This window comes from Panulirus ornatus, chromosome 1 (assembly GCF_036320965.1).
Source record: "Panulirus ornatus isolate Po-2019 chromosome 1, ASM3632096v1, whole genome shotgun sequence".
NCBI classification, from domain to species: Eukaryota; Metazoa; Arthropoda; class Malacostraca; order Decapoda; family Palinuridae; genus Panulirus; species Panulirus ornatus.
This window is the reverse complement of record NC_092224.1, coordinates 33,825,499-33,844,298: the sequence shown is the minus strand read 5'-3', so window position 1 is coordinate 33,844,298 and position 18,800 is coordinate 33,825,499. Positions and strand designations below refer to the sequence as shown.

Here is an 18,800-nt window from a genome sequence, read left to right as displayed (position 1 = left end):
TAGTGCGTGTGTGATTGCTATTTGTGTGTTGCGAAGAGAGTTTTATACTCTTGTTGCAGCGCCCAGTGTTCGAACCTTAAGCAGTTCCTGCCTCGTTCTCATTCAAGGTCAGTAATGCTCCCCACTACACCACGGAGGCGCGCGCGTGTAGGTGTGTGTGTGTGTGTGTGTGTGTGTGTGTGATGCCTGGGTTAATTTGGAGATCTGAGGGATTGATCCCTGGGAGCCATAGAAGGGTCAGCCAGCTACTCTAACTCATGTCTTTGAAGACTGAATAATCACCTCTGATGTTTGACTAAGACTGCTCCAGCGACCTGGCTAATCTCTGCTTCAAAAGGAGGCCCTAATTGGATTGTCATTGGCCATTACAAGCCATCACGGATGACAGTCTCAAGTCATGTGACTCAATCCGGCATATAATGAAGATTTCGATGCAGATATCGAACTGGTAAGACGACGTTCAACACAAGATATCTTGTCTTCAGCAGTGTAATAGGGAGCTGTGGCACAGTACACCAGTTATCAGGTGCTTATCGGCTTATCTCTTCTCGTATGGGAGGTTTGAGGTGGCAATATACATTCTGGTGATCAATGATGACATTCCCTTGCGATGTCTTTATTAAAAAAAGAGAAATCCTAACAACCTCATTGCTGTAGGTTCTGGTTCTGTTACGCTCTTGAGCTGGACGACATATTTCTTAAGAACGACACACTCCTTCAGCTGGACGACGCAGTCCTTAAGAACGACGGCATACTCCTTGAACACGACGGAACGACTCTTTGGATATGAACTTTCGACCTTCGTCCCACCGTTTAAGATAAGGCTGGGCCATCCTACCCAAGTGTCCCACCGTCTTACTCAAGGGCCTCGCCGTCGTGCTCACAGGTTTAAGAAACTGGTTGGTCGTGTGAGCTAACACCTCGAGCCATCATCTCTCTGGAGGATAGTCGTCCCAACGTTCCTCTCTGTCATTTATATTTTTCTTCAACGTCCTAATGGCTGGGCTGTAGGTCTCATAAGGCGGGGTCTCTGTTATTATGTTATTTTATGATGGCGCCGTTTGGTAACTATCTTGAGAGAGAGAGAGAGAGAGAGAGAGAGAGAGAGAGAGAGAGAGAGAGAGAGAGAGAGAGAGAGAGAGAGAGAGACGGTGACTTATGGCTTCTTTGTTTATCTTCTCTAAAAAAAGAAAAACATTCATATGTTTCGGTTATATGCTTCAGCCTCATCAGTTGCGAATGAAACTTTACAAAAAACAACGGCAGTGTTTAAATGCCTTATGACGAAGACGAATAAAGACGCTTTTCCTACTTGCTCTCTCATCCCCTCATTCCGTATTCATCTCCGATTCCCCACTTGTGACTAATCATGGCGACTCTCTCTCTCTCTCTCTCTCTCTCTCTCTCTCTCTCTCTCTCTGAACCCTCTCACTCTCTCTCTCTGAACCCTCTCACTCTCTCTCTCTGAACCCTCTCACTCCAATTATTACCCCTTCCCGCCTCCCTCAAGGGGTCTCCCCCCGACCTATGTAATCTAATTTCAGTCACTCCCAATTGGGCTCGTCCACCACCCCCACCCGACTATCCACCCTCGAAACGCCGTCTCTGGCGCCCCCAGGAAGAGATCTCAGTGGTCACTCTTGTGCACGATCTATGATAGCATCCTCCTCCTCCTCTCTCTCTCTCTCTCTCTCTCTCTCTCTCTCTCTCTCTCTCTCTCTCTCTCTCTCTCTCTCTCTCTCTCTCTCTGACCAGTCCTGTTTCTCCGGCCGGGTAGCTGGTAAACTGGGGATCGCAGGATAGCAGGGGTGAAGGCAGATGATCATGGCTCAGCGAAAGACTGACGGCTTGTTGTTGACTTCGATGTCTCCTTAACATCGAAGTCTTCCAGTCAGTATGGCGATTTGATGTCAAGAGAGAAGGATCAATGTTGGAGTGCAGGGTTGTGGCTTGACTGGAGGAGACTTCCTGGTAGTGTTTGATACGTAACTCACTGGGTTTAATGAAGGGCTTTACCTTGAACATGTGTAGCGTCTCAGCGGCTCCTTATTTTACGTACTGAGCCACGCTGAAATAAGGGCGTCGAGCAGATCGATGGCAAGGTAATTACTGAGAAAACTGAGCGTCTTCTTCACCGCAGGAAAAGTAGTGAGTCAATTGGCTCAAACGTCTCGAGAACTCCTACAGTTCCCGATGCCACCGACTGATGTTGGATTCCGTCTTCCAGTTGCTGTAGCTGGTTCGTAAGGCAGCTACATTTTGTTTTTGCTTCTTCGCATCTCGTATTCTGCTAACCACTCTTGTTCCAGTCTGCCTCGTCGAGGTTAATGTTGCTGTAGTAAGAAGACCCAGGGTATGTCACCCGGGGCATTTCAGCTTGCAAATCTTTCTGGGAGGAAGCGACGGTAGGAAGCGATGGTAGACCCTCGTGATGGTGCTGACCTTCGAGATTATCTCATCTGACACATACGTCCACCCAAGCTTATCACCTCCGTCTTGGAGTAGCGAGTATGATGACCCATTGTCTGGTGTGATGTATGGCAGGTATGGTGGTAACCGGCCTTTAGATCATAACATTCGGCTCCCAGATGTTGGTTGGGTCGTCTTGTGGGCACAACGCAGCCATGAAAGTGATATATGTTGACTGCAACCGATGCTCAGTATCGGCCAGGGGAGCAAGTGGTCATTAGCCACATATAGGTTGAAACAGACTAAGAGTGTTTACAACCACGTTTTGAAAGTTCTACGGTTGTCCCATTGGTGTGTATGTGTGTGTGTGTGTGTGTGTGTAGATTTTTATCAATATCTATATTTGATATAATCTTGTAATAACGTTAAGTCAAGTGTAGGATTTCCTTTCCATGGTTTTGTGTCTTAATCGTACTCTTGTGATAGTGTGATCAAATTCAGTGCCCTCCCCTTCCCTTCTTGACCGCGTCTCTCGCAATTACTCCCACATACACCACCTCACTTAGCCTCCATACGTGTCCTTGGTCTTCCATTGGTTCACAGACCTATGCTCCTCACCGTCCACATCCTTGTTTCACACAGCTACACCTCCATACAGGCTGTACCACCACTCCCTCACTCACACACACACACACCCTACACCACCACCACGCCCACCAACACGCCCTCCCCAACTCGATCATCTACTCCAGTTCCCTCCTGCAGTCCGGTTTATCACGGTAAACCCAGCCTTTGATTCCGTTTTATTTCCCAGTTTGCTCCAAATATAGACATAATGAGGTATGGCGAATCACTAGACTCCCGGACGACGAAAATTACCATCGCGTGAGGCGGAGAACCTCCCCACGTCATACGAAGATGATGATGACCCCATTCCTCCGCAGCGGCAACGCCAATCCAGTGGACATGACCATCGTGACGTGTACAGCATGTCAGTCATGATATGCAGAAGTAACGTCGAGTCAATGCGAATTTGATGTCCATTTAGGAGTGATTGGTAAAACAGGGTCAGGTAGTCTGCAGATGATGAACCTGGGTTTGTAGGTCGAGTGTTCGCTGCTCCCTGGTACGCTCCAGGCCCCGCTCATGACGTGAGATGAGGTGAGAGATGATGAACTATCTCCAACCCTGGCGAGCTCAAGTCCAGCATATAGAACACAAAAAGGGACACAACGGCTAAACTTTACAATGGCTAGTAAGATCACATTTTTAATAGTGTAATCTAAGACGACGAAAGACCAGAATGAGTACAAAGATGACTAACAAAACTCATTCCATCAGTAAGAGATTTAGAAACTTACCCTCATATATCCGGAATCAATTTTTCAAAAAAAAGATCATTATAATAGTGCGAGACTCAGAGGACTTAAGTCTAAAAAATGCTTGATAATTTCGACAAGAAAGCTCGCGACGTATTTCCAAATGAGAGAGAGAGAGAGAGAGAGAGAGAGAGAGAGAGAGAGAGAGAGAGAGAGAGAGAGAGAGAGAGAGAGAGAGAGAATCAATAACCAGAAATACAGCATCTAATTTTGTGGAGGAAGATGTGGTACAAAAATGGCCGAAAGTTCCTTCGGCAGTAGAAAATGTTTCATTGTCACCCTCCGCTCGCTCCTGACACTGGATCGTTCTTACCCTCGCCTCGCGCTCCTGTTGCCAGTTCACTCGAGATTCTGGCCTCAACCTTGACCTTGCCTCACCCCGACAGTGCCTCGCGCCCGTCCACCCCCTGACTTTGCCTGACTCATAAACTGGTTGGCTGCAGACTCTTGTTGACTCAAGTCACGCTTGAATGTGGGCTGGGCCTCTCCTGACCCAAACTTAATCAGTTCACTCATGGCCTCACAGTCATCGCTGTGACGATGTAGAAGGAAAAAGAGATGGAAATACGTCGGGGTAAAGAGAGTAGTACATCAACAGATATAGAAAATGGATCATTTCCATGTCTTTGTATTTGTACCTTACTATATCTGTGTCTGTCTGTTGGTCTGCCTGTCTGTGTACCCATTTGTCTTTCTGTCTGTGTGACTTGAGATTTTCGGGTGGTCCTGGGTCCAGTTTCTTGCCATGATCTGCAAGAAACATGAAATAGATAATGACAAGTCTATTCCTGGTTAGCCCTACAATTTGCACGTCTCAAAGATTCTCCTTTTCTGCAACGGCAAACCCGACACCGGGACATTTCTGGTGCTTTTGGATTCTCCGCATCTGGTCTCCTGAAAAGTTACTTTCACACTCGTTAATTTGATATCAAAAAGAAGAAAAAAAGATACCCGTATTTTCTTTTGGATCGTCCTTGCACCCAGTCACAGTAGAGTAATTGCAGAAAAGACGATTGAATTACCTTCCTAATTGGACTGGCTGAAGGCCATCTCATTCTGGCCCCTGGGGAAGACCCGAGTGTCTCCTTGCGACGCTGGTCTCTGGAGGAAGACACACACACACACAGACCAACCAGGTCGTCTGCTTACGACGACGTACTTTTTTTGTGGGAGGAGCAGATCGTCGTCTGCTTAAAGACGCTAGTTCTGTGGGGTAAGACAGTGGGTATCTGCATTGCGACACTGGTCTCTTAGAGTCGAAAGAATCTTGTGTTTGCTAATACTAGTCTTAGGGTAAGAACGGGACGTGTACTTATGACGCGCTAGTTTGAGATAAAGACTTTGAGAATCTGCTTCAAGCGCTGATGTTCAGGGAAGACACCACCACAGCTCACGCCTTACGATGCTCTTGTGTCGTGTGGCTCACGTCTTCGACTTGCTGAGAGATTCATAGACGTTTAATGTTCTGACGTGATATTAGGGGATTTGATACAATTAAAATATTATTTTCCATTCATTTTACATCTCTGTTTCTCCTAGATGTTGCTTCTTATTGCATTGAATCATCTCGTTGGGAAGTACAGGGAAGTACAGTGTTCACGTGCAAATCCACTCTGGTGATTATTCGTATTCCCAACCGAAATTACAGTATTATTCTCTGATACTCTTCTTCAGTTTTGGAACTTGATGCAATAGCAGCAGTATCCTGCCCTGGTCTACTTTGATTTCTGCTCGGAACTCCTCGTACGAACATGAATAACAAGGATCAACTCTGCTTTCCTCATGGATCGTCCAACAACACATCTAATCTGTGCTGAAGATTTTGATTCTCTCTCTCTCTCTCTCTCTCTCTCTCTCTCTCTCTCTCTCTCTCTCTCTCTCTCTCTCTCTCTCTCTCTCTCTCTCTCTCTCTCTCTCTCTCTCTCTCTCTCTCTCTCTCTCTCTCTCTCAGGACAGGACTGGCTACTGTGGTGTCGAGCTGTTGTCATCTACAAACCCTTGCAGAGCGGGAGGCTGACGGTAGTGCTTACGGACGCACGGGGATATAGCTGGTATATTGCAACTGATGTGTGCTGTTGGCAGATTGTGTTGAGAGAGATGGGAAGACGCCTGGAAGTTAGTGGAATTGACGAGGCACAGAGGATCCAGGGCAGTTGTCAAGAAAGGAATTTAGGAAACGACATCAATTTGAAATGGATACGAAACGTGGCAAGCAAAACTTATTAGAAATGGACACGGTCATTACTGTGGTGGTTGAGGAGGTTACGATAGGTTAAGGAAGTTAGTGAAAGGTGTCGAAGTGAAGGTAAATAAGATGGAAAGAGTTAGTGAAATGAAAGGGTGAATAAAATGAAGAAAATTTGGAGCGAAGCTAGATGAACTAATGCAAACGTAAGAGAGGTTGGAAAGACACAGGATGAAAAGATGCAAGGGATGGGGTAGGAAGGAGGGAAGAGCCGAATAAGGCTGTGGTAAATATAACAGAGTGAGGGACGAACGGAGTTTGAAAATAGAATCAGGGAGCAAATGATAACGAATACGAGAACAGTCAGGGATGTGGAGGAGCGAGAGGTCGAGGTGAAGGAGACAAGAACGTAAAAAGATATCGTGAAGGATGTGGAATATATAACATATAGGTGTCAGAGGAGAAGTGGACTGTGACAAAGCTAACCTTGAGAACTGTTTTGAAAAAAGAGGAATAAAACAAGTAAAAGCTAAAAAGGCCAAGGGGTCTATCGCTGTAATTGTCAGCCATTTGGTGAAGAAAATGAGATACATGACTCAGAAAAGTATACGAGGTTTGAGAGGTCATACACAGAGACCCGAGTACAACACAAGGGTAAGAAGGTACGGAAGATCGGGGAAATGAGGATACGAATATAGAAAGATTTGCACTGGAGAGAGAGAGAGAGAAGAGAGAGAGAGAGAGAGAGAAGAGAGAGAGAGAGAGAGAGAGAGAGAGAGAGAGAGAGAGAGAGAGAGAGAGAGAGTCAGGTGGTTTGTTTTCGCTCTGCTGTTTGGAGATCAGGAGCGGTAGTGAAGCCATCCTTCCGCAAATGGTTAGATTATCGAGGGGGACGTGCGCATGTTGAGAGTAACTGTGATTTGAGATGGAGCGAAGAAGAATAAAGATGTGGGTGCGGATATCGAGAAAGGTTAGTCTGAAAGCTTTTTTCTTTCAATGAATTTAGATGCACCATCTAAAGTTTCGGAACTTCGTGATGAACTTGCATACATCATGCTGATAGACTGGTAACTCCTGGAACAGAGTTGAATGAAGTAGGTGCAAGGGAACTGATATATATATATATATATATATATATATATATATATATATATATATATATATATATATATATCATACAAGGCTCCAACAGCGCGTTCATATACACTTTATTCGTATATGTATATATATATATATATATATGTGTGTGTGTGTGGAAACCACATATGTGTTACTTGCACAGTTGTATTACGGAACGATCCTGAGATAGGGAGGAGAATGCTCCCTCCTGCGTAAGACTTGGTATTTACACTGACATCAACAATGGTTTAGAATAGTGTGGACAGGCTAAAAGATGGCAAGCAACTCTAGTGTGCTTTCTGGGAAATGGTTGTAGGCTTCAGGGGTTGAACTTCCTCCTTGATCTGTTTCATAATAAAGTAGATTTGATAAGAAACTCAGAACACGTCAGGTTATATTTCTTCAGTTGGTTGGAAGTTTACATACCGAGTCGAATTCCATTTTCTTTTTTCTTTTACAGTCTCGTTTTCGCTTGATGATGGCCGTTCTCTTGAGGCTGCGTTTCACTGTATAAACTTCCCACACAAGTTCAGTCCAGCACTGTTCTCTCGCTGTAGCCTTTACGTTGTTCACACCAAAGCTCAAAAGCAACGTAAATAATGACATTTTGACCAGAGTTTTTTTTTTTTTATATATGTAATCTGGCCAAGCGTTTGTTGACAAAGGGCTAAGCTGTCTGTCTAGTAGCAACAAGACACAAAGTTTGTTTAGGTATTATACTTCTCTTAAGAAGTTTTTTTCTCCCATAAACTTGTGCTTAACCTCTGTCTCAGTAGACGTGTGTGTATGTGTGTGTGTGTGTGTGTGTGTGTGTGTGTGTGTGTGTGTGTGTGTGTGGGTGTGTGTGTGGGTGTGTGTGTGGGTGTGTGTGTGTGTGTGTGTGTGTGTGTGTGTGGGTGGTTTCATCTTATAATCTCAGTATTCGCGTGCTTGTATCATCACCAGTATGTATTGTACGAGGACGGGGTCTTAATTCGTTGTGCCCCGTCTCTTAATTGTACTGATCTCTTTTTCTTTCCACAAGTCACTTGCAACAGCAATGGTTCTCACGCAGTGGTTTTATGTTTTTAACACTTTCTTCACAATTTGAAATGAATTCCATAGATTTTTACAGTAGGTAATTCTATTCCAATTATGAATCATCCAAAATATAATCCAGAAGAAAAATAATTCCATAGGTCCATTTTTTTAACCGAACATAATCCAGACAAATAATTCCAGTTACATTTCTTTCTCTTGGATTCCTTTTTTTATTCTCTCTTACATTTTCATCAGTTTTCATTAGATGTAGTTTAGTCTTGCTGTTTGTCTTCACAAAGAATAAACTCCCTTCTGTTTTCCCTCTGTAAACATTGTCATTCGGGGGAGAGGGAATTTTTCACGTCCCGTAATGGCAGACCTGCCATTTTCCCCCCCATCCTCGAGTGCTCCTTTTGTGTTCTTTTGTTTATCTTTCCATTCGTTAGGAAGAAGGAAAAATACGACACGACGTCTTTACTTCAGGTCTCACATCCCTGTTTATATTTCTCTGCAAGTTACTTGTCCACTTTCTTTGTCTTATGGGTGTACTAAAGTATAAACACTTAGTGTATCTTATAGAAATACTACACTCTTTGACCTAATTAAACATAAGCTTTACTTTTCTAACTTATGTTATTGACCCTTTATTGAATAGCTGTCAAGGATTTGCACACTCCAGATAAGAGGCTCCAAACTGGTGACATAGTTGTATGGTGTTGAGATAGCGTTAGATTCGTTTTCAAGGCTTCAAGAAGGAAAGCAACAGTTTATACCTGTTTCCTGAGAAGGTTAATCCTCTTATATATCCAATGTTCAGGTACAGATGCTCTTTTATTTAACATTGGATTAATTCTTTAATGTGGGCCAGTACTACAGAGCTTCCTAACCCAAGGTAAAGTCATCGACACATCTCTTATTTAAGTGAAATGTGACGGGGCGCCACAGTAGAGTTTCTCATGAAGTTCGCAACTCCCACCTTATTGGCTCCATTCCCTACTTGGCCTGTATAGGCTACACGGACTTCTCATTTCCTTATATACCCATCACCACAGTGATAACTTTCCAACAGTCTTATCCATAAGTCATGAATGTGTGTACAGTCAAGGAAGTCTGGAGTCCCTAGACCTATTATTTATAATCATGTTTCATATTTCCTTTCCCATGATTTTCTGTGGAAAGCTAAATCATAGAACTGAGATGATCATAGGGAATATCTCAGCTGTGAGTTTAGATCATATTGCCTACCTTGTACTATACGAGAGATACTTAGATATTCCAAATGTTCTTAGAAAAACCCTCGTATTCGAAAGACCAAATTGATATTATTATTATTATTATTATTATTATTATTATTATTATTATTATTATTATTATAATGATTATTATTATTATTATTATTATTATTATTATTATTATTATTATTATTATTATTTTTATAATGATTATTATTATTATTATTATTATTATTATTATTATTATTATTATTATTATTATTATTATTATTATTATAATGATTATTATTATTATTATTATTATTATTATTATTATTATTATTATTATAATGATTATTATTATTATTATTATTATTATTATTATTATTATTATTATTATTATTATCATAATGATTATTATTATTATTATTATTATTATTATAATGATTATTATTATTATTATTATTATTATTATTATTATTATTATTATTATTATTATTATTATTATTATTATAATGATTATTATTATTATTATTATTATTATAATGATTATTATTATTATTATTATTATTATTATTATTATTATTATTATTATTATTATTATTATAATGATTATTATTATTATTATTATTATTATTATTATTATTATTATTATTATTATAATGATTATTATTATTATTATTATTATTATTATTATTATTATTATTATTATTATTATTATTATAATGATTATTATTATTATTATTATTATTATTATAATTATTATTATTATTATTATTATTATCATAATGATTATTATTATTATTATTATTATTATTATCATTATTATTATTATTATTATTATTATTATTATTATTATTATTATTATTATTATTATTATTATTATCGTCATTATTACATTTCTCACATCTCCACAGTTCATTGCTCACCAGTTTCCTCTCTGCCACACGTTAGGTTACTGGCCGTTCGGGGTGGTGTGGTGCAACATCTACGTGACGTGTGACGTGCTGGCGTGCACGTCCAGCATCATGCACATGTGCACCATCTCCCTCGGACGCTATCTTGGCATCCGGAACCCGCTCAAGACCAGGAGCAGCAGCAAGAAGGTCGGTCTACAGTGGTTCAGGTTTTTGAATTATGTTGAGGAGTTACGTAATCACATTGATAATTGGATTTTCTCTTTCTTTATTCTTTATAGAAACAGTGAATATATTTATTATTCTCTTTTTTGCGTGTGTGTATGTGTGTGTGTGTGTGTGTGTGTGTGTGTGTGTGTGTGTGTGTGTGTGTCTGTGTAAAAAATTGCTTTAAAAGGTACTTGTTCTGTCCTCTTTCTCAATGCTTTCTGACTAATTGTTCAATGTATGTAGTTATTTTTTTTCTTTTTTTTTTACCAGAGGAGACGAATCTTGGTGTGGAAACATAATAGTTTTTGATAGTCTTCTTTTTTAAGCCTCGTAGTATTTCCTACTCTTGTAGTGTTAGACCCTAAATGGCCTGGACAGAACTGAATAGGGTTTCGAAGCCCAGAGAGTGGTGTAGGGTTAAATAAATTACAGAAACCAAAGCTAACCATAACTTCAACTAGATTCTTCAAGCTGGGATGAATCCCAGCATCTTGTGAGAGTAGTCGACAAATTATTTATGACGAAATTGATTTAAGATCAGACCGCCTCCTTCGTGAGAAGATGGCATTCGTAAGCACACTACCTAAACCGCTCTCTGCAGCAAATATGAAAAGCTAAACAATACAGACTATGTATATGTTTTCATTACATTTCGGAGCGTTTTTAATGGAACATTTATCAACGAGTATGAATGAATGATATTGGATAAGCCAACGTGGTCCTTTCAGAGAGAGAGAGAAATAGAAAACAAAATATACCTTTGTTAAAATTGGATTATTGAAGAATCTAAACTTATGCATCCAAAACTACTGAATCTTTCTTATTGCAACACTTTATCTTTCAGAAGGAGCTGCAAAGTATTATCTCTCAGAAGGAGCTGCAAAATATCGAGTATTAAAGACGGCACGAGTGTCCCTTGATATTGCTATGAATGCTTGCGAACATTTTGCATTAAAGTATATTAAAAGCAAGCACAGCTGACTCAGACTGTCTTGGGGAACCGTACACGAATTGATATTCACACCGAGTGCACTTGCATCGATAAGATATTTTGCTTCGTGTTTGACTTGATATTCTTTTCGTTGCTGATATCGAAGTTAATTTCTTGATTATATAGAGCAGTATTTACAGTTGATAAACAAAGGATGATAATTATAGGGACAAAAATTTCTTATACTCTTATTTAATGTATATTTGACCCTCCAAGCCTCCTTTGTTATCACACGATTGTATTCCTCCTCCACAGACGGTGGGCGTGAAGGTGGTGCTGGTGTGGCTGTTGGCGATGTTGGTCACATCCATCATCACCGTGTTGGGGATTGTCGACACCACCAACATCATGCCAGCTGACTACGTGTGCACCATCAACAACCAGACCTTCTTCATCTTCGGCTCCCTCTGCGCCTTCTACATCCCAATGGTCATCATGGTAGTCAGCTACGCCCTCACCGTTCATCTGCTGCGGAGGAAGGCCAAGTTCGCGGGAGACGCGCCGGCTGGCAAGGCTCGAACGATGGGCCGTTACCGCTCCGCCCGTCGGAAAGCCCAGCAGCCGCCGCCGCACTCCTTCACATTCACCCCGAGATCGTCCTACCGAGGATCCTCCTACTCCAACGGCCACGCCGCGCACTACCACTTCTCCAACATAACCAAGTGCGAGCAGGCCACGCAGACGCCGGAGTCTATCGCTCGCCAGACCAGGAACTTCAAGTTAAAAGCCCTGCGTCTCCAACTTGTAGGGACGGCGTCGTGGCATCTTCGCTTCCTGCCGACTCGGAAGAGGGATGCCTTGGCCGCCAACGCCGTCGCCAACGAGCAGAAAGCCTCCAAGGTTCTGGGTCTCGTGTTCTTCGCCTTCGTCATTTGCTGGACGCCCTTTTTCATCCTCAACATTTACTTCGCCGCATGTCCGACGTGCCAGGTGTCCGATCACCTAGCGAACGTGTGTCTCTGGCTCGGTTACGTATCTTCCACCATCAACCCCATCATCTACACCATCTTCAACCGCACTTTCAAAGCCGCCTTCATCAAGATCCTGAAGTGTGACTACAACTTCGATCACCGTCACGTCAGGTCCCACTCGATGTCAGACAACATGCCCGGGCCGTACGGAGGAGCCGCGCCTTCTGCAGTTGCCACGCCCTGCTCCATTCGAACGCTCTCGACCTACGTCAAGAGCCCGAGCTACCAACACGCCCTCACGAGCCCGGAGCAAGAGCAGGAACACCAGTGCTGACTGCCATATTAGGCTATGCCCATTCTAAACCATTTTACCTCAGTCAAAACCAAATATAACGCTCAAAAAAATCAGATAGAACTTGAACCATTTTGAAATATCACTGGCGGTGATGGACACTTGAGTTCTAAGATATCCTACAGGGTAAAGTTATTCCTCAGTCGTCTAGGTTATGAAGCCATTTGTGTATATTCATACACGGCTTCTTAAAAAAGGTCACTGAATATTCAATACCCAAAAATGTTAAGCATGCGTTTTCACTTTCTGCATCTCAACAATTATAATACAAAAAAGAAATATCAAAAGGTCCGTATTCAATATTGGAGGGCAATAACTTCTGTTTATCATCAAATCCGGTTTGAGTTCTCATGCGAAAACACTAATGCACAGTACAGTGTTAAGAGATGATTCGTACATCCTTTCGTTTTTGAGTAATTCGTACACCTTTTCGTTTTCAAAACAACCGCACCCCCAACCACCCTTCAGGTTGCTTTAGTATTGGAAGGCCTCTTTGTGAAACAACCCCTCCCCCCTTCAGGTTGCTCCTGTATTAGAAGGCCTCTTTGTAAAAAAAAAAAAAAAAAAAAAAACTTCAATCCCTTCGTGATAAACTCGTGCTGCCTAATACGAGGCAGGTTTATTGTGAACCCAAGATTATAATTGAAGTGATGGTTGACATTCTTGTTGAGGAGATCACGTCTCCTACCGCTGGTTATTTGGTGCTTTAGACCTGTTGATGTCAGCAACGTCAGCGACAACCATCAAATCGAAAAAAGACTTGACCAGTTTCTTTTGGTGTTGAAGATAATCCTAAAACTACACATGCACTCTACCTGTATCATCTTTACGCTGCTGCCTTTGGCCTTCTGTCTTCCATTGGCTTTACCACACAGCGAGTCTATGAAGTAACTTCTTTTTTTCCTAACCTTGCTTTCGTACTGTGCAGTGGTGTTTGGTCGTGATGGAAAGACAGTTGTATTGAGAAACTTGAACACGAGAATGTACGTTGGAGTTTCTTGTCATCACATGGCGCTACAAGATACGTAACGCTGTTGGTCCATGTTGATCCTAAAAGAAGTTATACCAATTTGCGAAACTCTAAGTCCTCCAAATTTTACCATATCATTCCATTCTTTTTTTAGAATTCATGCACGTATGTGTGTGTATGTGTATTCGTGTGTGGAGTGTGTGTGTGTGAGAGAGAGTTTGTCTGTATATGTATATAAAAGGTTCTGTATTTATGGAAGTGTATGTGTAAATATTTAGTAGAAAATGTATTTATGATTAATGTGTAATTAGCAGTAAATAACATTTGTAAACAATGTACATTAACTTCTCAGCCTCACGCTACTTACAGCTGGACCGGGTAAACCATTGTATATTCTCATCTTTTTTGAAACTTGATGTATAAATGTAACTTCAGGTAATACATGAAGCTCTTGTACATTTCTCTCTGTGTATGTGGGTAGAGCCAGCTATACATACCCCACTCTAAGGGTAAAGATGTCTGTAGTGTAAATCTACATTTTATATTTCTACCATTCAAACTCGAGGTTGTATTTGACCCTTTTTCTATAAATGCTCACGTCTATGATGTGTAGATGTTTTATCTGAGAATGTTACCAGATATGTTAGTGAACATTATTGCCATAGGATAAACTCATTTTACTCAGCAGTATAGCGAGAGAGGAACATTTTGTACCATTGTACTGTTCGTCGACGTGTTTCAGAACCAAGGACTGGAGTACATCTTTGAAGTGCTACCGTGTACCTTTCCTGTAGGCAACACCGAGTTGAGTGAGTAGTTACAAACTATCTTGGCTTAAAAGCAGTGGGATCCACCTCAGTAAGGCTCATTTGACACGTGTTGTGGTATGGGGAATTGAGTCTTACTGACCTCTCTGGTTCCCACTCTTGTTAACGAATTGGGTGATGCCTATAGATGTCTAGATATTGTGTTTCTCTGAGCTCGAGTGGCGTCTGGGCAGCCATGGAGATCGTAGGTGCTGATGAGTCGTCAGGACACGCGAGATCACAACATGGTTATAGTGTTATCTCCCAAGACGATCGGCGTGCGCTTTACCTCACAACACAATAACCATCACCCACAACACTCAGTTCTCTACTTGGAAGAACTTCATCGCGGGAAAAAACATATTTCTGTACATGTATACCCAGTTACAAGCAATGAATGAATGCATATACATACGAAAAAATATGTATACTTATTAGTATAACACGTACATTAATCTGCAGACATTTACACCCAGATTATAATTTTCGAAGAGGACAAAAAGGTGATTTGGGGATGACTGAAAGACTTTTACGTCGTTTTCTCAAACTCCCGCAAGAGAGAGCGAGTCCTTAAACTGTTCATTTTGATCACAGAATTTCTTTCCGTGGGTCACAGTTTCTTCTGTCGTGTCTGTATTATTGGAACTTATGCTAGGGGGAGGGAGGGTGAAAGCCGCTGAAGTTTAACTAAAACACTGGTTCTGTTTCCACACGGGGGGATACCATTGTGTAGTTTGTTAAGAGCATTGTGGTCATACATATTTACTCTCACTAAAAGAACGATTCGGCGAACGGCGAAACTGAAGAACAGATTCAAAGTTCTGCAAATAACAATTTCCAAAACAGAATTATTGTCTCCGTGAATTTCGATGATTTATGCCACAACAAATGGCTTTAGTTGTCCTTTTTTTCTCATAGTTCGTGACGTACAATTTTATGTCGTTCACTTCATGTAGAGTTGAAGGACTGGAGTTTGTATATGTGTGTTTCTTAGGGGGATGAATGTGCTCACAATTCAACCAAGTGTGTATGCGTGTGTGTGTGACCAGATGTGTCGTAAGCGAGGCAAGCGTGTGCGTTAAGCAATATTTGTGAACTTTTGTGGGAACATTTGTATGTTTTGGGGACGCGTATGTACGTGTTTGAGTCAGGTATGTACGTTAGGAGCTGGATGAGCATGCAGGTAATTCGGATGTGTTCATATGAGGTGATGATTGTATGTACTTAAGTAAGACAACTGTATGCCACTAGGCTGGATGTGTATGTAAGTCAGTTGTGTGCATCTAATAATACGAGCCAGGTGTGTGCGTGATTGGCCTCGGGTGTTGATGTGCCAGTTGTGTACATGATGGGCCAGATCTATGTTTGATGAGTCTAGTGTGTATATGGGCCAGGTGTGTGGATGATCGGCTCAATACGTGCGCGTGGATGTCTGGTGTGTGTATACAGACTAGCTGTGTATTTGAAAGATCGTAAATAGTCATGAGCTAGCCAGCTATATGCAATTGGGGTTGGATAGGTCTTTAAAGAAGCCAGGTGTGTACGAGAGGTGGACGAAAGATCAAATAAACCATTCAGGTGTATCTCACAGTCTCTTGCATCAGAATTCATATCCTTAGCTTAGTCATGTATGTTTCTGAAGGGCGGTATGTGAACATGCTCCAGCCATCTGTTTGTGACAGAATCCTGATGTGTGCGGGAGCCAGTCAGCTTTGTGCTTCAGAGACCTGGTGGGCACGAAAGTCAGTGAGCTGTGTGTGTGTATGTGTCCTGATGTGTACGTAAGCCAGCGTAAGGCTTGCACATGGGGCGCCAGATCGAACCAGACAGGAGTATACACGACTCTTGTGTTGAACGGATATATCGGAGGGATGCGCATCCAACTTTGTTTATCGAGAGAAATGGAATGCTGCGATTTATTCTTTTTTTTTCAGCGGGTTATCTCTACTTTATACGAATCGGCGTTAAGAATGAAGACGAAAGTTCGAAGGATTAAGAATAATCCCCAACACGTGTCTTCTGATGATTTTATTCTAAATTACGTTTTTTGTCATTTGTTATCGTATCCGCTAACTTGTGTGATCTAGCACGGCTATGATCAGCTGCTAGTGATCAATCGAGTGTTTTTTACTTGATCATTTACGTTGCCACACTGCTCCTTATAAGATCTCCAAGAAAGAATGGCTCTCAGGATATTAACGATGACCTCCGGATTGAATCACAGACGAGTCTTGGCTGCCATCAGAGGACGTGGAGAGCACACTTACTGCCTCAGGTGTTGGTGTGATGAGGGCCAGGTATAAGGGGAGATGGGGAACCTACGTCTCCCGCACAGCAGAGTTGGTGTGTTGCGACCAACGAGAGTAGGAGAAGAAGAGAGATGCCGCAAGAGTTGTCCGTTGTGTCGACTCGGCGAGGGACTCCCACTGGCACTGATTTCCAATGACTCTCTCCCTTTCACACATACAGTCAACGCCCTAATCCCGCGCCCACACTCATCTCCAGCTGCCCAGCGCCACTCGCCACACACACTGTGGTCGCGCTTGTGCGATCACCGAAAGACGCCGACAATTCTCATGAGTCTTGACCATACGTGAAATCTTAGGTTTTTCAATCTTTTTTTTTTTCTTTAGTACGATAATTGACTCTTGGTGTTGGCTGACGGGTTATACATGTATATAATGTTCATCCTATTTCCACAGTTTCTCATTCCATGACGATTTTAGTCTTTTCTTCTGAGAAGGAACATTTTTCAAACTTGTGTAATTGTACAAATTACTTTAACCATATATATATATATACATATATATATATATATATATATATATATATATATATATATATATATATATATATATATATATATATAGTGGTCTTCATATCAGCAAATGTATATGTCTTTGTTTATATAGAGTTCTTGCATGACAGCTTTTGTAGCATTGCCAGAGGAAGCTGAGCTCAGTGTTACCAATTACCTGGACGTGTGGGAGGCAGGATCTGCAAATCATAAATGGCCACCTCCCCACCTGGCTCCTGTCTTATGTAAACTTGGGCTCCGTCGCAAGCTACTGGAGTGGTCCTAAGGGTTATCCCGTCATGGAGGTGTAGATCATCCGTGTAAGTCATATCGAATGTGTTGTTCAAGAGGCCAGATGGGTAATGGACGACGCTCTTTTGGTCATATGTGTGACCAGATGTGACTGTTATCTAAGACTTCATAAGCACATCCTTCGTCCCTTATGTAGATAGAGAAGGGCATTTTCTATTGTAATTCTAGCCGGGTATACATATGGCCACGTATGATTTAGGGCTTAACTCTGGTCATGTCATATTAGGTTGGACTGGTCGAATTTTGCTTTGATCACTTTTAGCTGAGAGTAATTATAGCGTGAGAAGTATCATTTTCCAGCTGTGCTAGTGAGTCTTGCGTTAGCTATCCAGCTGGTCAGATATAGCCGAGACCAACTATAACAGCGGTGTATAGCTGGTATATAGCTGTAGTGAGACATAGGCAGGAGCCAACGACTCTCTCACCCATTCATAACGAAGGGATGTAGAGACTGAGTGACCTGCCTGGCTGGTCGTGCATGACGAATGTGCGTGACCTGCCTGGCTCGTATTGCAAGACGAACCTGCGTGACCTGCCTGGCTGGACGTGTATGTGTGGGGGGAAGCCTGCGTGACCTGCCTGACTGATCATATGCATGAGGAACCTGCATGCATGTTCTACCTGCCTGACCGACCACACGTGTCCTGCAGAGCAGCGCGTGTGACCTGCCCGGCTGGTTGTGAGCATGTGTAAGGAGCCTGCTTGACCGGCCTGGCGAAGCAGACCCGGCCTACCACCCGCCGTCAGGAACACACCGCCACCAAATATATATACATATTTATGTCTTGATTAGTGTTGTGTCACGAAGCATCTCGATGGTCATACATGGAAGGTAAATCTGTACGAGTTTTGTAATAAACAGACAGTAAATTGTGGTTGTGACTTATTTGTCCTGATGTACACACACACACACACACACACACCTGACAGTATCTCTGCAAGGATCAACAAAATGTGGCAAGAGAGACGAAGCGCTGCACTTGATATACGGAAGATGACTGCAGAATATGAACGGCTTTACTGCACTACAGGTGGGTAGAAAGTAGAAACGTAGTAAGATAAGTAGACAGAAACTATACTAAAATAAAAGTGATAAGTAGACTAAAGCATGAAAAATTAGATATGCATAAAATTGTTGTAAACGTTAATAGACACTGTAGCAATATGATATTCCTTCACGATATTATCTATAACATGGCGCTCTGGTGTTT

General features: G+C 41.9%; 1 protein-coding gene and 1 long non-coding RNA gene across 3 annotated transcripts in view; one reads left to right on the top strand and one right to left on the bottom strand.

The window, feature by feature from the left end:
* Positions 1-17,134, top strand: part of 5-HT2A (5-hydroxytryptamine receptor 2A) — a 533,377-nt gene extending 516,243 nt beyond the window's left edge. For both annotated transcript variants that reach the window (XM_071660360.1, XM_071660371.1), the window contains 2 exons: positions 10,278-10,429; positions 11,697-17,134. In XM_071660360.1, coding sequence (XP_071516461.1) covers positions 10,278-10,429; positions 11,697-12,686 — 1,142 coding nt within the window. In that variant the 3' untranslated portion in view covers positions 12,687-17,134. The remainder of the gene's footprint in view (positions 1-10,277; positions 10,430-11,696) is intronic.
* A 135-nt stretch (positions 17,135-17,269) lies between these two features.
* Positions 17,270-18,456, bottom strand: LOC139747949 (uncharacterized). The gene is made up of 2 exons (XR_011712496.1): positions 18,122-18,456; positions 17,270-18,085 (listed from the first exon to the last, which is right to left on the bottom strand). It is a non-coding gene; the product is annotated as an uncharacterized lncRNA (long non-coding RNA).
* Between the last annotated feature and the right edge of the window lie 344 nt (positions 18,457-18,800).